At 45.5% G+C, this 18,199-nt stretch overlaps 1 protein-coding gene across 3 annotated transcripts; it reads right to left on the bottom strand.

Annotated features, from left to right (window-relative positions):
- Positions 1-4,728: 4,728 nt before the first annotated feature.
- LOC144179007 (uncharacterized) lies at positions 4,729-11,846 on the bottom strand. Of its 3 annotated transcripts, none has more exons than XM_077707169.1 (3): positions 11,668-11,846; positions 8,914-10,022; positions 4,729-5,762 (listed from the first exon to the last, which is right to left on the bottom strand). In XM_077707169.1, exons 1-3 carry the CDS (start codon positions 11,689-11,691, stop codon positions 5,447-5,449), a joined length of 1,449 nt encoding a protein of 482 aa, XP_077563295.1. In that variant the 5' UTR covers positions 11,692-11,846; the 3' UTR covers positions 4,729-5,446. The 3 variants fall into 3 exon arrangements, with proteins under 3 accessions (XP_077563295.1, XP_077563297.1, XP_077563296.1); XM_077707171.1 differs by lacking the exon at positions 11,668-11,846 and adding an exon at positions 11,505-11,618; XM_077707170.1 differs by lacking the exon at positions 11,668-11,846 and adding an exon at positions 10,937-10,963.
- Between the last annotated feature and the right edge of the window lie 6,353 nt (positions 11,847-18,199).

The following is an 18,199-nucleotide window of genomic DNA, read 5'->3' as shown; positions in this document are numbered from 1 at the left end:
GAAAGAACGGGAAAAATGTTCTCGCGTTTCCTTCTCGTCACAAGACTGACGGCGGCACCTCGAAGAAACACGACTCCTTTATTTGTCCAAAAATTACCTCCGAGTTCGAGTTACTGCAGTGCAAACTCTCGCAAAAAGGCATAAGATTGTATGTTCCGTAGATGCAAACGAAGACGCTCGAACTAGTTAAGCCGTGGCGCCGAACTGGCAATCCAATTTGGCTGGTCGCGACGACATTTTCGCTCTCACCTAAGCTTCGGCGGCTTCCTTATTTGCGTAATGAATATTGTTCGTTTGGTTCTGCGTCAGTAAGATTTCGTTATGACTCTCTTCCGACACGGAAAACGCATTAAATTGGGTAGCGACGACTCGGAGTGCTTTTAGGGATTTCTCTCCAAATAGCACTGTGCTGTCACGGTGACTAAGACAGCGCTGAATATCATACATAAGAAGGTGAGCCATTACTGTTGTTCGATTAGCTAAAAGCTTAATACACGCATGCAAGTTCAGTTGATGATGCTGTGGAATGCCCAGCTGTCGTCCATTCGGGCGACTCATTCGTCTCAGTAAGCCTGAGTTCAGGATTTTGAACTATGCATTCGTTGAAGTATTGCGTTAGCCCATTGACGTGGAAGCAAAGAAGGAATAGTGGGTGAATTCACGACGATGGTCGCACTTATCTGGAAAGGAATGCTGCTCATATGTGAGCCTGACGTCTGGTTCTAGATGATACGAACGGTACCAGAAAGGGGCTGTTCGATAACAGCACTTCAGAAGGCATTAGTGGTTGCTTTAGGTTAGTACTTAAAGGGGTCATGAAGACAAAACGCAAGTTTTGTTCATTCAAAAAAAGTGCCTCGTTCGAATCATACTGACACCACTTTTAACGTAAACTTCGCTCAAATAAGCTACGTAATCAGGAAAAAGGGAATGGTCATGCAACCCACTAGCTCATTTCCCGCAACAGAACCTATGATGTCATACCAGCCAGCTCAGCGATTGGCGGAGGCCAGCAAAAGGAAACGCAAATTAGGCAGAGCCTATAAGCTTGCCGAACGAGCTATTCGTGCTTAAATTTAGGGCACATTCTTTTTATATCAGTCACAATGGTGGGACAAACAGTGGGAGTTAGGAAAACACACGTAAACATAAAAGTACCGACGCGTACTGCTGCTGGTACTGCGCGCACTATGCTTCGTTTAGATGCACAGCACTGCGGGGCTTCGGGGTTGTCTCAGACGACACTGGCCGATTGACGCAAGTGCCGGTGTCTTACGTGACCATATTTGTCGAGTGAGCACCATGTTTCACGCAACGAATATTTTCTCCGTGAACAAAAACAAGCCAGGTTTAAATACCGTCCCAAACAAACCAAAGGCAGAAAACGGCTTGCAGCGGTATGGTGGCGACATCCAAGTTGGCTAACAGTAAACAAGTCTCCGCTCCCACGGCCTCCGTGATCGGCTGCGGCGGCGCGCGCCGCGGTCAACCTATCGCAGAGGCCATGCCGCTCCACGCCAAGTTTAGCGGAGAGACCTGGTGTTATGATGTCATTGCAAACGTCGTTCAAACACATGTTTTGGCACGAGAATCAAAATTTTAGCTTAAATTTATTAACTCCGCAGTGGATAAAGCATCGTTTGCTTCCGTACAAGCGCTGGGGGCACTATGGAACACCAAATGATTCGAATAAAACAAACTTGCATTTTTCTACATGGCCCCTTTAAGCCGTACAGAAGCTCGCTTTGAAGTGTACATTTTTTACAATATTTATTAAGTGAGGAGTGGCATTGGGTACAAGACAGCACGTTGCCTATAATACACAGAAAAATGGACTTGAATTTTTACATAGGGGAGAAATTAAATATTTTAAAGAAGGTTGTTGGCACCTTGAAAAAAGCACAGTGGCTAACGGCCGCCAAGAAGCATAAAATAAAGGCGAGTTTAGAAGATTACTACATGGCGCCATGCTTTGTGTTACTGACAAATTTGGGACTACTGGCATTTATTACGTTCTTTCCTAAGGCGGGCCCACAGTTGTGAGTGCCGATGCCCACTCACACACTCGTACAAGGCGCCGCAAAGAAGCTAACGTGATCTCTGGAAAACGATTTCGTTTTGGTTGAGATACCGGGTTCAGGGATTTGTAGATATATGGCTGCGACTGCAAACAGGAATTTTACGCATGTCACGTTAGTTATTCCTGTTTTCCTTTTTCGTTATACTATATTTTCAAGATGATAATAGCCAGACGCTCGGCGTGAGAAGGTGGAAAAACCTCGTAAATGGTAATCCGTTCATTAGGCTTCCCTACCGGAGGACAGTTGCAGCCATTACCGCCATTGTTGGGAGACGACAATAAGCAGATACAGGCTATCATTGGCCAATCTCCCTATGTCGGCATGCGTGACCAGCGGATAGCGGCGTCACTAAAGTCCTCGGTAAAAGTGAGGCTAACAGCTTCGTTGTAAAAAATCACCTCACATTGCTTCAGTAATCCATATATGAATCAGGTTTCACATATTCAATATCGTTAGAGCTGTTTAACACTGGTGCTAAAGCATAGCGGATCAACCTCCCGCTATTTTCCCCTACACTATAAGTTAAATAAGAACCATTTCTGTCACCGATAAAATAATATGATAGATACAAACCCGTAATCTCTGTCATCTGCGCAAGGGTGAGTACAAATCGTGCCTGTAGTCTATGGCTTATTAAAACGTGCTTATGTCGACTTGTTCCAGTTCAAAATCTTTTTTCTGCCTTTTTCTCTCTCTGAAACAGCAATCTCGTTTTGTACTCCTGCGTTTCTACATCACGAAGAGTAATGCTGTCTCGTATGCTATTTACACAAGCATATTTGGAACTACGGCGTTTTTTGTAACTGCACTTTGAGCAATTATGGCACGAAACTTGGAATTACTGCATGTTTCTGTTGGTTCGGATCTACAGTGCGAGCCAAGTTTTTTCTCCTCTTGTGGTACTTTTGGGACATCGATTTGGTGGCGTATTCATGCGCGCTTAACGACAGAAGATTGGATACAGAATTTGAATTGTACAAAAAATCTAGAGCATTTTTTTACCGTATTATTTCTTCCTGAGAAAAGCAGTTTCACCCAATGTAAATTATGGTTTCCCATGTGGAGACCCCTTCGATTTTTATGACAAGGTCCCAATGAGCATCTTGCTTTTATTTATATACATCAGGTAAGAAACTTGACGGAAGGTTTGGCTGCGCCATCCCCGGAATATTATGCGAAAGCAGTATGTATTGCTGCTTTTATGTCCATGGGGTTTGCGTCACAACGACGTAGGTATGTATCACTTTACTGCAATTACGGCAACAACTGTTGGATATGCGCCGCAGCTCAGGCCAGACGTCTAGCAGTGAAGTCTTACGACGTTGACTAGTAGCCGCCCCTTGACGTGCAATGACTGTGATGAGTACTTTTTGAGTGTGTGCTGCTTGACGACGCTAGACCCCAAGGCGTGTTCTTAGGCCTAACGCCCAATGTTTAGGCTTAACGTGACATGACCTTCCCGTTGAGCCTTACGAAATGCCAAGCGACGCCGCACTCATTGTTTGTAGAGTTTTAAAGAGACAGACAACCGTTTTTTGTGTGAAGTATATGCTTTCTATCCCTAATGGAAGGGAATCACTCAATACACCTTGAACCGAAACAATTTTCCTGATATGGCCCTCGAACGTTTTAAAGCGGTATTTTTAGGTCTACCGTCCTTACGTAGGCTGTCCGAACAAATGGTGGCAATTATGACAGTAAGTCGTGTGACAGCATACTTCTAATTGTACGTGAGATGAAAGGAGGCATACAAAAACGTCTCCCCAGCTAAATCAATAATAAAAAGTAGTCATTTCTATTCCTGTATGGGGTTTTTCAGTCATGCATTGAAGCTGACGCAGTTGTTTTTATACGTGCGATGGTGTAACGCGTAGACACTACGTGGCGCCACCTTTTAGATTTCAGAAAGTTTAATACGAAATTAAATTTCCGCCAGTATGTTTGAAAATTACTGGTGTTACCCCACTATATAAAACTCTGGCTTTCATGTGAGCGAGAAAAGATGGACTAAAAAAAATCGGTTGTCTGTCCTTTTAACGACGTTGGACCTGAATGCGTCATGTTAAGCCTAACATCAAGCCGTCTCATACCCGCGTCACCTCCTCCAGCCCTCGCGCAGACGGGTTATAGGCGGTGAAGTACCTACAGCATCACCGAAGAAACTATTTCTCAACCCCGCAAAAATGGCCGTAGTAGGTTCACTGTGCTTTCAAACCAAAAAGCAAGAAAACGATATAGCATCCACGCTGGAGACACAACACATTTCGAAAGAGCTCCTAAAGCACTATGTGAAACACCAAGGGCCCTTCCCTGTGCCGGTACTGTCACAAAACGTTACAAAATACAAACAAACGCCAAGTGACAACATCAAGTGCAAAAACGTAGAACAAAAAAATTCACAGTGCACTCGTTGGTATATGTGTGAGGGCGTACCACTTTGTTCTATCGAGATGGTGAGTTCAACACGGCCTTGATGCGGAACCTTTTTGTGCAGTTCTTCATTCGCTGTCATGAAGCTCCCTGCGTGGTGGCCGTATATCAAACGTGAGCCCTAGGATGTGCGTAATGGGTTCCGCGTCGGTGCGCTGAAATTTACCCACCCTTAAATAGTCAGCTCAACAAATTTATAAAGTGACATTCTCAAACACCAAAGCAGACATCGGCTCTTTATTATTATCTAACAACATTTCTAACGCTCCCTAGAATTCCCTGAGGATTTATTCTCAGTTATGTTTGCGCTCCCTAGTTTGTCCACCGCTTCAACCCACAATCATTAAAGAACACCACAGGTTTCTTACCAGGAGCATCTTGGAAACAGCCGTGCACAATTGCAGTCAACAAACATTTGCCGCACATCTACCGAATAGATTGAAGTGATGTCGCCTATTGCAGTTAACAAAATAGCCCGACCCAGAGGCTATTTTTGGTTGAACAGCCCAAATAGCCGAGGACAAATGCAAAAGGTGACACGGGAGTTGTGTCTTCGTCTTCCTTTGTCCTCAGTTAAGTTGCATGGTTGAACCAAAAATAAATTAGAGAGTTCTAACTCACTTAACTTACCGGCTTCTTGAACCGGTACCGAGGCTTTAGCAGTGAATTTAAACATAGAAGATAAACGCAAGGCAGTCACAATGCAATCTTCCAAGAATAAATTGGTTTTCAAAATCGCTTACGTAGTGTTTTTTTCCGCTTTCGCAACGAGCGACATGAGTTTGGGTTGGGGCCGCAGATAAAGGAATCAGGGCAAGTTTTCGTAGATGCTTTTCCACTACTTTAGCGGTGCCCCAACTGCCACAACGTGCACACCAACACGCACAGTCACACGTCCGAGACGTCCGTACAGCTCAGGGTCTACAGGTTCTTCGTCAGACTTGCGAGACACGGTTGGAGGAATTGGGCGAGTTGGCCTTGACGTAGTAGACGGCCCCGACGCGCTTTCGGTTCTGGTACCAGTAGCGGATGTCGTCGCGGCGGAACGCTACCAGCACCACGGCCACCGCCATGAGCAGCGTGACCAGGCCCGCAGTGACCACGAGCAGGCGCAGCGTCATGTGGCCGTGGTGGTGGACTTCCTCGGCCTGCTCGGATCCCGAGACCGCGGCGCTGTGCTGCTCGCAGTGCAGGTCATTTGTGATCAACTCCGTCACAGGAACTCCCGACAGCTCATCGGGCGAGTTGCAACTGTGTAAAAAAGGTAAAAATGGAAGTAACGGGGGCAGTTTACTCGGCGTCGTGACTGTGAAAGAGTGATGGTGTAACCAATCGTGCACCCTGCCAGATGCGACATACCGACTGAGAATGTTGCCCACCCTCTGTAACCTGTTAAAATTTTCCCGCTACTTTGTAGAGACCCGCTGCGTCACCTTGTGCAAATAAATGCTTGTAGCGCTGACCGTTGTGTCCGACTACGCTATTCCGTCTCGCGCCGCAAACCGGGGATATTTTGGGTAGATTTAATGTTCAAAGTAGCTCGCTACGGCCTATTAAGCAAGTTCGAGCTGGGCACTTTGCCTGCGGATCGTTTTGTCCGCAGGTTTTCCCATCTCTTCCAAAGTGCAGGACCGCATTAGCATGCGTTCGAAAACGCGGCAACCGTCTTCGCGAACTCGGCTTCTGCAGCGCGAACTCAACGTCTGTGCTCCTCACTCCAGGCGCGAACGTACGTGAACTATATAAAAGAGCAGAACGCGAGAGATCACGCCACTAACACTGCGCATAGTGTTCTCGAATGTCGCGCTGGCCGACGCCGGGCGCTCCCGAAGAGGCGCGAGCTCACGTGTGCTCAGTATTTTTCCTTGGTATTTATTTGCGATCTCCACACGTGGCGCAAGCCAACGCGCAAGCCTGGACGACGCATGGCACTCCTCAGGAGGCGCACGCTCACGTGCGCTCGTTTAGTTTGAGCGCACATGAGCGCGCTCAAACTAAAGGCTCAACCACATGCACGCGAAAAACCGACGTACTCACGCAACGACGTAAACCCGCGTAAGCGCACAAGGAACCGGCGTACTCCGGCGTACGCCAAATGCATTGCTACGCGCTTGTTACGCCCAAGCCAGAGCTCACCAGACATCGACGCAAACGCTCCAGCGCACGGTGTTGGCGTAGACCTCTGGCGATGATATCAGGTCGCATAACAAGACAGCAAACTGATAACTAAGCTAACTTTACTATTAATTATGGGATAAAACGAAGTAATTTGTAAAATACGGAGAGAAACCAACCAAAACAAGTGAAGCAACGAGCAACTATGGGAGCAAGGCAGTTTACGTCAAATGTAGCGGAGGGATTTGTGCCTGCCAAGTATCCATACTAATCCTTAACGTTTTAAGTGCGAATGCACTTTATAAGCGACCCTGAATTCCGTTGACCGCCGTCCGTCCACATAGCAACAGCTGCGGGTGCGCGCGCTCCTCGTCTTCCTTGGCAACGGGGGGAGATGGCACATACCCACGTGGGAGATTGGCCAGGAATCGGGTGTGAGAAGGGCTAATGCACCCGCTTAAAGGAGTACTGACACGAAATTTCAAAGCTGAGATCCGCTCTAGAAATCAAGTACAACGACAACACAAATAGGTGTCTGTGCATGGCACATACCCACGTGAGGGATTGGCCAGGAATCGGGCGTGAGAAGGGCTAATGCACCCGCTTAAAGGAGTACTGACACGAAATTTCAAAGCTGAGATCCGCTCTAGCAATCAAGTACAACGAAAACACAAATAGGTGTCTGTGAATAAATGCATCTTTCTTTCTTTGTAGTTGTGTGTGTGTGTGTGATCTCTCTTTCGCGAGCATTACCGAACAGCGCAAATTCAACTCCTGCATTCGCACTTTCACATTCTTCCCCTCGGGGAAATGCGGGGACATTTTTTGATGTCTCAAGAACTGTGTTAGTTGTTTCTGTATTAAATACACATACTTTCGTGAGAATAGGCATTATTTGTTTTATTTAAGTTAAAATGTTGTTGAACTGGTCGCCACAAAGCTGAGTCCGCGGTTGTCGAGCTACACTGCGCGGCGGATTGGTTTACGCTCGCGTTGCGGTGATGTGTGGTTCGGTCGGCATAACGGCAACGGCGTATGTCGCCGCAGGCGTACGTCGTTGCGCGAGTACATCGATTTTACGCGTGCATGTGGTTGGGTCTTAAAACACTCACTCGGTTAGTGCGCTCTGTTAGGCTAAGTTTTCTGGTAACTCTCGACGACGGAACTAAACGCTTAGACAGCTTTGCTAATAAAACATCTGTGTTTTATTATTTTGCACTAACGCGGGCCGCGCTGTACTCGATACGCTACAAAATTAAGTGATGTGAAATTACAATTCAAAGCACATTTGTCATTAATTTGCGACAATAGTGTTTGCATTAGTATTTTAACAGCCTCGGTCGCTAACCAATCATATCAGCATGCCTCAGTGTCACTCGAAGTTTTTTTCGTTGCGGCGTGAATGTTTTGCATCCCATAATAGGAAAGTGGTGTTTTCAAAACAAACAAAAAAACATGAACAATTGTGACACAGGAAGAGGATTGTAGCTGTTCTTGCTGACACTCATGTATTTCAGCAATTTTAGCAAAATTCAACGGCCCCTGTACATCCCTACACTTGGTGAGAACGCTCTGCTATTTTTCATCCGGTCTTCCTATTTGTACAAAAATTAAAGAACTTTTTTTCTGGTAAACGATCAATTTACGAGGCCGCTGTTCTTTTATATTGTAATTTATCTGGGAACTCCTGTATTTTTGTAAAAACAAAAAAAAGTCACTCCCATGCCTTTCATGAGTAATATAAAACGGAATTTAGTCTTCCCTGAAACCAAATTCCACTGCACCCCTCAAAAGGGGCGCTTCGAGTGTATTCTCCACCGCCTCGTAACAACGTCGCGCGTTGGTGGCGTTGTATACACTGCAGACTTTCTTTTAATCTAGTAAACAAACAGTTTGGTGCATTACAATACCGTTGTAGTACCTTAGGATATAGGGAAACAATGACCTTTACGTGACAAGGCCGCTTGCGGTTGGACTCCTGCGCCTATTATGGAAGCACACCCGAATACGGTAAAGATGAAGCCCGAAAATTTTGTACTTCGGCAGTATATGGGTATGAAGGTTGAACACCAAGGTGTAAAAAAAAAAGTTTAACTCAGGCAAAGCAACCACGGAGAAAAATTAGCGTGAAAAGTTTTATTGCCTTTTCGTTGTAGCCGAATCGAAAGGGGTAGTAGACGGACCCTACACATACACTCGACATTAAAGTAGCGTTCGTTGCACGCGGCACGCAATGAATAGGATAAACGGGAATGGTGAAGTACTGGAGAAAATAGGCGGTACTTACAGTAAGTTGGTCGTAAGCTCTGGTGCAAAGTGGCAACCTTTGATCCAGTGCAAAGAGCAGTCACAATGCCACGGGTTGCCGCGCAGATCCAGAATGTGAACATCACACCACTCAAAGCCGCCAAAAGGAAGCATTGTCAAGTTGTCGTAGGCCAGATACAGCTCTTCTAGCGTTCCTTTGCCCGGTTGGGTGCCGAAAGCTCCTGCTCCTACAAAACTCAAGAGAGGGTTGTTGGCGAGGTCGAGGACTTTAAGCGAGTTCAGGCCAACGAAGGTACCGTCCTCCACGGACTCCAACAACGGCATTGCCGAGAGGTGGAGCTCCTGGATTGACGTAATCTGAGAGAAGGACTTGGAATCCAGTGTCTTGATTGGGTTGTGCTCCAAGTGCAATACTTCCAATGACGTTGCACTGCCGATTGCTTCCGTGGGCACGTGTTCGAAGTCGTTGTCGGATAATTCCAACAGTTTAAGAGACGGGACGGCCTTGAAGGTTGCTTTTGGAAGCGAGCGGAGACCAAGCATTCGTAGGTCCAAGTGTTCCAAGGCATGCAGACTGAGGAGCCACGAAGGGTCGATGGCTTTTAGAGAGTTTCTAGCGAGCATGAGTTTCTTCAAACGAGGCATCGCACCGAATATCCCTGGCTTGAGCACCTCGAGGAAATTCTCAGTCAGATTTAGCACCAACAGATTTCCAAGCCCCTCAAAGCATTCGGGATGAACTTCGGCGATATTGTTGTGGCTTAAGTCGAGAACCTCGAGGACGTTGAGGCCCGCGAAAACGCCAGGCGACAGCTCACTGATGCGATTGAAGTGAAGGTCCAGTACTTGAAGAGGCCGCTTTGGGAATGTCAGCAAAGCATTTATGAAGTTGTGGCTGGCGTCAACTCCGACAACACCGTGTATCAGCTCGGGAAACTGCCGTAAAGAATGGTTCGCACACCTGAGAAAAATGTCACCCGCTTCGTCGAACATGGTGCAATCACAGCCAGGTACCAGGCAGTGGTACTTAGGGCTTTCCGATGTGGGCTCTGACCATGCCGAAGTCAGCAACAGAAGCAGCAATGGTGGCAGCTGTAGTGTCCGAGCCATTGTGGGCGTAGAAAGTATCTGTGAGCAAAGATGAAGCACCACAAAGCAAGAAGTGTAAGAACGTCGCCCTTCGATCCCTGTCTACTGAACCTAATTTGCATTGACAAAGTCGGCGTGTTGCTCCCGTTACGAATATGTCCCTATTTTTAGTTAACGAGAATAACATCCTGAAATACCGTATATTGGGAGAAACGCGTGAAAAGCATTCAGGCGTCTTTCACTTGTTTTACTGTGATTCCAAGAGATTTCATCAAGTCAATCTTCTTGGGTGGTTTCTCGTGGTGAGTGACGAGACTTCTCGCGAGGTGAGAGTGCAAGTGCAGTCCTTTTGCATTTTATCATTACCCTAGTATACGTGCAAAGTCCTCGTGCTAAAAGCATTGGCGACATGCTACTCACGGTGGACTTCTGTTTAGAGCTGATGAATGATATGCTACGATACCAGCTATAGAGAGTTGTAATATCGTTACGAAATTGCTGTGGTATCTTATAAATACAAGCGAACATCGTGAACTAATTATTTTTGTGTGCACGTACGTTTTCCCGTTTTCCCAGCCTCCACAGCAGAAAGTCAAGCACAGGGCGCGCTGTTTTCCGCAGTGAATGCGGCGCTTAATAATAGTATAATGATGTTACCAAAAATAACAGTACTGGTACAAATTGTTGCAAGGTACGCTCTTGTGATCATATTTCGTACCAAAATGCAACAAGGTTAATAAAGAAACTTGCTCCCCAATCACCCTGTCACAGTGCCTTGAAGAATACAATGCTTCCGTTAGTTTCATTCCGGTATGAGAATTATCGGAAACAGTCTGACGCAAAAGTTCTACGTCAGAGCTGAGCTGTTGGTAGAAGTTAGAGCTCACGAAGTGCACATATTTGCTGCACACGTCACCCGGGAAGAGAGAGGAGGGAGGAAGGGGAAACAATACCTTCGACGTCATGTTATCAACTAATCGTTCACTTGGATGACAGGAATGTCGCCGGATTCCGAGAATCGGCTAATCGTGATTGCGGCAACGTCATTCCGGTCATTACCGTGCGGCATCTGCTCAAGAAAGTGGCTCAGTGTTTACTACAAAACGCTCTTCAATCTCGACTTCATATTTTTGCACACAAATAGCGCTGGAAGCTGATTAATTTGTGTTGCATTTTGTTTCGTTTAAAATTCGAAATACACACAACTTAGCAGTAACCAGAAGAATTGTCGTTAGTTGTCTTCGAAAAAATGAAGTTTAGTTTTACTGTGTTTGTTGTGTTTCGCGCGGCACGGTGTAAAAGTTTCGCTCTAACACGAGCTTCTCGAACTATTATCAGATTGGTAAACAGCAGGAGGTAAACAGGCCCAAGCAGGAAGGTTTTATCCGAAGTAAACGCAAGTAGCATTTACGATTAATATTGTTTCCGGTAAAGTGTTCCGGGATTCGGTTCTATGAAATAAAAAGATCAATTTGTTTTCAAACGAAGTGTAGGAAATACGGAAAGGTGGACAACACTTACAGGTGCGAAAATAAAAAGGTATGAAACTACTTCGGCACTAATTCTTTTCTCTCAATCCCGCAGAAGTGCATTACGTCTGACATGAATAACGACTAAAGCTGCAGCATAAAAAAAAACAGACACCATATACGGGGCAATAAACGTAGGAGGAGGAGCCGCTTACCTTATAAAAAGACACGACGGACATCTGCCTGCACGTTCCAGCATCGGCACGCAGCACGGCCTACGAAGTGTTTTCCTGGCCGTTATCAGGCACAGCGAGTCTGGGATCCAGAGTTCAAGTTGTGCCGTCTGTTCGCCTTAGTGTGGCAACAGCTCCCGAAGCTGCTTATGCCTGTATGGCGGGCTCTCCACAGCAAAGGACGCGCACTCGGCAACGCAGATAATCACAGACACTACATCCGACGCCTTCTAGCTAAGACGTGCGAAGGACTTCCTCGTGCAGTCGTACTTGCGAGAATATTAGTAATTTCCGACTCAACCAGGAACGTGCATTTTTTTATACCGTCGATTGTAAAAAAAAAAAAAAACGAAAATCTGAGTCATCCGGCTACGAAGCCATCACACAAATGCTTTCTTGGATCTAGAGGGTGTTGGACGGACTTGTATGTGCGCTGGACAGAGGCAGGGACAGATGCGTTGTCGAGACCTCGAGATAAGCGCGACAAAAGGAACGCTTACAGCGGGCGGGAGAGAATGACTGACGCATCGCGAGGCTTTGGGATCATGCAAGGCAGTAACTGCTTAGTCAGCGACGGTAGCATTCTTACATCTTAATGGTAGCTACCGTCTCATTTGCAAGTGAATCCGCTAGCACGAGATCAGGGGGTTGATTGCCGGCCCCGGCGGAAGATTTTCTGACGGAGACGCAAAGCAAAAACTCCTGCGCGTGGACTTACGAGCGGATGTAAAGGAACCCCGGGCAGGTCAAATAATTCCCACACCTTGATTACGACTTGTCGTATAGCCCATGTGTAACTTTGATGAGTAAAATGCGGAACACTAGCTTTAGCGGGGTCCCCGAAAAAGGGCGGCACAGAGGCAACAACGGGAAAACGAATTTGGTGATGTATGCGCAGCAACGCTAGGTAGGTGGCTCTTCGCCAGGAAAGGGTGTCCTTCTCATGACGCCCAGGTGGCTTACGCGCACTCATAGCTAGACAAGTTAGACTTGAAACTGAAAAGCTCATGTGATTTATGCGCGCTTGGAACTACACTTCTGACTGACTATGAGGTTTAAAGCGCCGATGCTACACAGGCGATAAGGCGCGCCGCAGTGAAGGGCTCCGGAATAGTTTTGGTCACCTCGAGATCTTTAACGTGCGCCGAAATCTCGAACACACGGGCGCCTTCGCTTTTCGACCCCATCAGAAAAGAGGCCGCCGCGGCTGCACAACGGCTTAGCCACTAAGCCACCGCAGCGGGTGGGGTTACACTTTTCAGTTTGAAGTTTCGATTTGTTTGCCCCTTGCACTTTAGTTAACGTAAGGAGATTGTATAAGGTCTTCGTGTCCTTTTTATCGGGCCGACCACACCTAGAACTCTTCAATACGGCCCCATAATCAAGAACTTCACTATCACCCCGTTGAGATACCGGCTAAATCAACCAGAGGTGGCACCACAACTGTTTTTTAACTGAATCAAAACCTGGGGGAGCTGATCAAATGTTATTTTGACTGGCGTGGGTGACGATTTCTTCTACGGTTTTATGCTTTTTTCAACAGGAAATGAATTAGAGGCTGACGAGATAGCATCCAACTGGCCATGCGCAGGAGAAGTGCAAATATGTTATCTTCGGTATTGCTTTATTTACACGGATCGCAGTCGCGCCGTTGCACTTTGCTTTGCCAAGCCTTGTGGTGATAAGCGTACATGTGAGTGTTTGAAATTAGGAAGCAAGTATGTTCAGAACGGCCGCAATGTATAACAAAATGAAGGAAGCTCCCAGTAACGCGAAAGACTTCAAGGTAGCGAAGCTGTACGCAATTTCCTTCACGAGCATCACGAAGGTTTCAGTTCCCTATTGCAGCCGATTCGCTGCTACTTCGCTGCGACAACGACTTTTACTCCATCATTGTTGTTATAAGTGCTAGATTCTTTCATTTTTTAGAAGTGATAATAATTGAACATAACCTTGGAGGGCCGTGCGCTATGATGTGTCTTTCTCGTTCCGAGCAAGTGTTGCCACGATTACGGCAAACGCAGTTATTTTTTTGGGGTCAATCTTGGCCAATCTCCCTAAGTGGACATGGTCGGCGTGAGAAACGTGCTCAAGGGACGCTGGGCGGCCGTCGCGAGGCGCGCACACACGAGCGCTAGGCATTTTCTTGGTTTTGTTAACTGCCGGGCGGTCGACGCGAGGCCCGCGCTCACATCCACGCGTTCGGCAATGTCATTTTTGACTGCGGAAACGAAAAAATTAGATTAACTGCGGACACGAAAAATTTAATAAACAGATTCGCTGTTGAAACAACTGCATTCACATAAATATCGATAAGTGAGCAAAAGAAAGCAAAGAAAAAAAAAAAAAAGATCCTGGATCTGCTTGCTTTGGTGTAATGTCGAAAGGCGATAGTCGTCTGCCATCCTTGCCAAGTTCTGTCGCCACCCTCCCACCCGCCCAGCTGCTTCCATGATAAACGCCATGGAGGTTCGCTAAATTCAGTTCAAATTTCCCGCGTCCGCCCGAATCGCGCGTCATCTGTTGGGACCATTTGTTTCGGTTGCGCTTGGAGTGCCTCAAATTAGAGGTAGCGCTCTTTCTTCTAGTTTTCGGGTTTGTCTCACCTCACTTCGACTGTGTTTTTAACGATTTTTAAATTGAAACGATGGTGATACTTTCAATTATGTGCGTACGTTTTGCCGCAAACATATTCTGTGTTTTTTCATTGTGAACACCGTTGACAAATGTTAAGATGGTGCCCGTTTGAGTAATTTCCAAAGGTTTGTGTGTATACACTTCTTTTTTAAATGTTCTAGCAACGTTTGGCCAGGCCACTGAACAGACAGACAGACAGACAGACAGACAGACAGACAGACAGACAGACAGACAGACAGACAGACAGACAGACAGACAGACAGACAGACAGACAGACAGACAAAAGAAAGGAAGCCAGTCACTAGTACTGGATGACTTCACTTTATTACCTTAAAGACACCCATGTAGAGGTATTACAAAACTGTATTTTTTGCATTTACCAAAAGATACATATGCTTCCTTGATTTGAAGCGCAACAATAAAACAAGGACGAAGAAACGGAGTAGACGAGACAGGCGCCCGTCTCGTCTACTCCGTTTCTTCGTCCGTGTTTTTTTGTTGCGCTTCAAATCAAGGCAACTATTCACCAACTAGCCCAGCAAGAGGTTCTTTTCAGATACATATGATTGTCGCATTTTGAATAATGTTGAGGTCGTAGTCTTCGTGCTAGGCATAACCAAGCTAATCTAGGATGCGTAAAACACGATTGTCCACCACAGTTACGTCTCCTCAAGTAGGTGTTACACAGGTAGGTGTTACACAGATTGCTGCTCGCTCGTGGTTGCGGCCGTTGTTTACTTAAAGCTCCTATGTTTCTTTTGGGGGGTACTTTTAAAGAATATTCCGTTGTCCCAGTTTATCTAAGTGGTTCTCATGTCTATCCTCACCCCCCTCCCAGGTTGCACGTTGTGTACTCCAGGAACACGTAACTAAACCAAGAACTAGAATGTTTTACGCAGGGTAGTTGTTTACCGTGGTTGATTTACTGCGTAACCAACAGAATTACTCATGCTTTGAGCGGTTTGGGGCAAGTGAAAACTGTGTGCTTAGAACACATGATGGCAATATTTCAACGCAGGAAACGTTATAACAAAGATCATCAGGTAAGATGCGCTGTATGGAACGCATAGCTGGCCTGTCTCATACATTACGTGCGCCATTTCTCGTTGGAAATAATTTGAAAGCTTTTATTTGCCTCAAAACAAATAACAGCTGTCCGAAATACGCGTTTACAGGTAATGTTTTGAAAAACAACTTCCTATTTTCCCTTTTAATCGCTAAAGCACGTGTCAACAGTTGGTTGTTTAGTCAATAATGTATCCTAACTCTCCAGATAATAAAAGCACAGTGCAACATTATGTATTTTACCAATTAATCTGAGCGTACAAGCCCCCAGAAGCTGCTTCAGTCCCTTTGTATTTCGCTTCGTGTTTCTTGAGTTAGTAGGAAACTGACTGTGTGAACTGCGTACGAGAACCCTGTATATACAGAGATTAAAAGTGTTATTTGGGCGCACTGGCAGTGAAAATGCCACCTGATTATTTTGTACAGTTTCTTTATCGACATTCTTGCACACACGGTGAATTCGGTTAAAAAGCGGTTGGGCTCAGACATGGAAGATCAAACTGTTTATGCCTCGGCAATGGCGTTCAACAAGCCATTAAAAAAAATTGGTTTCGATTCGCTGCCGACGTCGACCTAAAACATCTGTCTTTGTGCAGTTTTTAATACAGCACGTCAAAATCAAAAGCTTAGGTTCGTACACACAAGCGCTGAGATTTCCACAACAAGTTTTGTCGCTGGAAGGCAAATTCATCCAAGGTTGGGCGTTAATAACGAGTTTCTAAGTCGTGTCTCGGTCATTACGCTTAATAATATTACGAATCATTTTTCTGCCCGGCATAAGGCCTTTGCATAAGACTTCAGTTTCTTCGCATTCGCCTCTTACACTGCCAATGCGCCTGCAGATATGTCTATTCTTAGTAGTTGTGTTCATGATTCCACTTTCTTTTTTTTATGCGAAGAAGATGACGTGCATAGCGCATAATTAGGCATGAACAAAAGTAAGCATCAAGAAATTCATATCGTTACAGTCACTTGCTCTGCAGATATTTTGCGCATTTAAAGGTCATTTTATAGTCCACCAGAAAGAACATAATCAACGCAGAAGTAGTACCCCCCTCCCGGTTAAATATTATTTTGTTAAATTTTGACTACACAACGGAAGGGAGAAAGACGAGGTTGAAGACTACAGTGAAGCCTTTGTACTTCCATGAGTTGCATTTCCTTTGGAGAATCTTACTTACTCGCTATTCACTGCCGTTGTCGAAGCTCACAATGTTCTTTTGGCCAGATAGTTCTGTTTCAAATTAGGCCATTATAGGCAGCTTTCACTTGAAGAAGTAAGAGACTACACGAACAATACATTCATTAGAAATGAAATTTGGTATTTCTAAGGTAAATTTGGTAATATTTCTAAGGCATTCGGCTCGGTCGTTTTTATCTATACGGCCTAAATTCTCTAGACTTCTATTTTTGGGTGGCTTCCCCATGCTCCGTAAAATGATAACTTAGCACGTGATTGATTTGATTGATTGATTGTAGGGTTTAACGCGCCGGCGCAACGCAGGCGATGAGGCGCGCCGTAGTGGAGGGCTCCGGGTTAATTTTGACCACCTGGGGATCTTTAACGTGCGCCGAAATCTCGTACACACGGGCGTTTTTGCTTTTCGCCTCCACCAGAAAAGCGGCCGCCGCGGCCGGGAATCGAATCCGCAACCTTGTGCTCAGCAGCGCAACGCCTTAGCCACTCAGCCACCGCGGCGGGTGTTAGGACGTGATTGCATTAGGTACGATTGAGGGACTTGTAATTGAAAGATGGAATAGGGAGCTAGGCTTTGATTCCACTTGTCATCCAGTACGGAGATGAACAAGCATACGCACGCAAAAAAAAAACATTTAAGAATTACCCCAGTAAGGGGTTTTCAGACTAACGCGATGGCAATTAAAAGCGTTTATTATTCTATTTATATTTGGTTTCACAGGACCACAATTCTTGTCATGTTTTGTTGAAGTAAAATATCGAGACGGTTAAAAAACGCACGCGCTTCTTTAAAATTCACAATAAAAGTTAACAAAGCAGTAAAGAAGTGTAACGGCCGTTCTAAGTTTAAGATAAAAATACGAGTAAAGTTTCCGCCTACGGGGAAAATGAACTGGATATGGGTTAATGAATCGTGAGAGTTCTAACCATGGAGTAGTGCTCATGATGCGAGACCCCGTTGCACTGACGATTGAATGTTGCTATTGCTGTGCGGGTAATAAATCGCAGTCGTTCCTAGCGTACACAACTTTGTTTTCCGGAATTATCAAAAAATATTTGCTGCCGTACACTTTTTCCGCAAAGTAGTGAGGGATTCAAATACAGTCGAACCTCGTTATAACGAAGTATTATCGGGACAGAAAATTAGTTCGTTATATCCAATATTTGTTGTAACAGTAAAGGTAAAAATCGGATCTGACAAATCAAAAATCTGTCTAAAATGCATTTTTAAGGCTTCAAATCCACTATAAACTAGGTTACCCTTACCTTTCTCCTTGTTGCATTTCAAACTCAATGAGCCGAAACATGAGTACGTGAGAATAAAGCAGAACCACGTTCACTTGACAGAACAGGCCTGCGTCCTTACTTAGTTGATGAAGGATGTGATCTTCGCCTGGTATCTATTTAAAGCAGTGAGCAGGATGAAGTTTTCTACAGTGTTCATAAACAAAAGGGCCCTTTTACATCTGCAGTTTCGGACGGCGAATTTTTTCAAGTAGCTTCTAACACTCCTAGAGAAATATTATTTCGTTATATCCGATATCGATGATGATGGTTGGATGTTTATGGCGCAAGGCCAACTGGGGCAAAGAGCGCCAAAACAATAGTCATATA

Source organism: Haemaphysalis longicornis, unplaced genomic scaffold (genome assembly GCF_048455015.1).
Source record: "Haemaphysalis longicornis isolate Haplotype H1 unplaced genomic scaffold, Haemaphysalis longicornis Haplotype H1 scaffold_4, whole genome shotgun sequence".
NCBI lineage: Eukaryota > Metazoa > Arthropoda > Arachnida > Ixodida > Ixodidae > Haemaphysalis > Haemaphysalis longicornis.
This window is presented reverse-complemented; position numbering and strand designations above follow the sequence as displayed.

What these genes read in the sequence shown, in the direction of transcription:
- LOC144179007 (XM_077707169.1), bottom strand. Translation starts at nt 11,691, where the DNA reads ATGTCCGTCGTGTCTTTTTATAAG. An exon ending in CCGTCGTGTCTTTTTATAAG is followed by an intron (nt 10,023 to 11,667) that starts GTAAGCGGCTCC and finishes CTTTGCTCACAG; the next exon opens with ATACTTTCTACGCCCACAAT. An exon ending in GAGCTTACGACCAACTTACT is followed by an intron (nt 5,763 to 8,913) that starts GTAAGTACCGCC and finishes TTTTTTACACAG; the next exon opens with TTGCAACTCGCCCGATGAGC.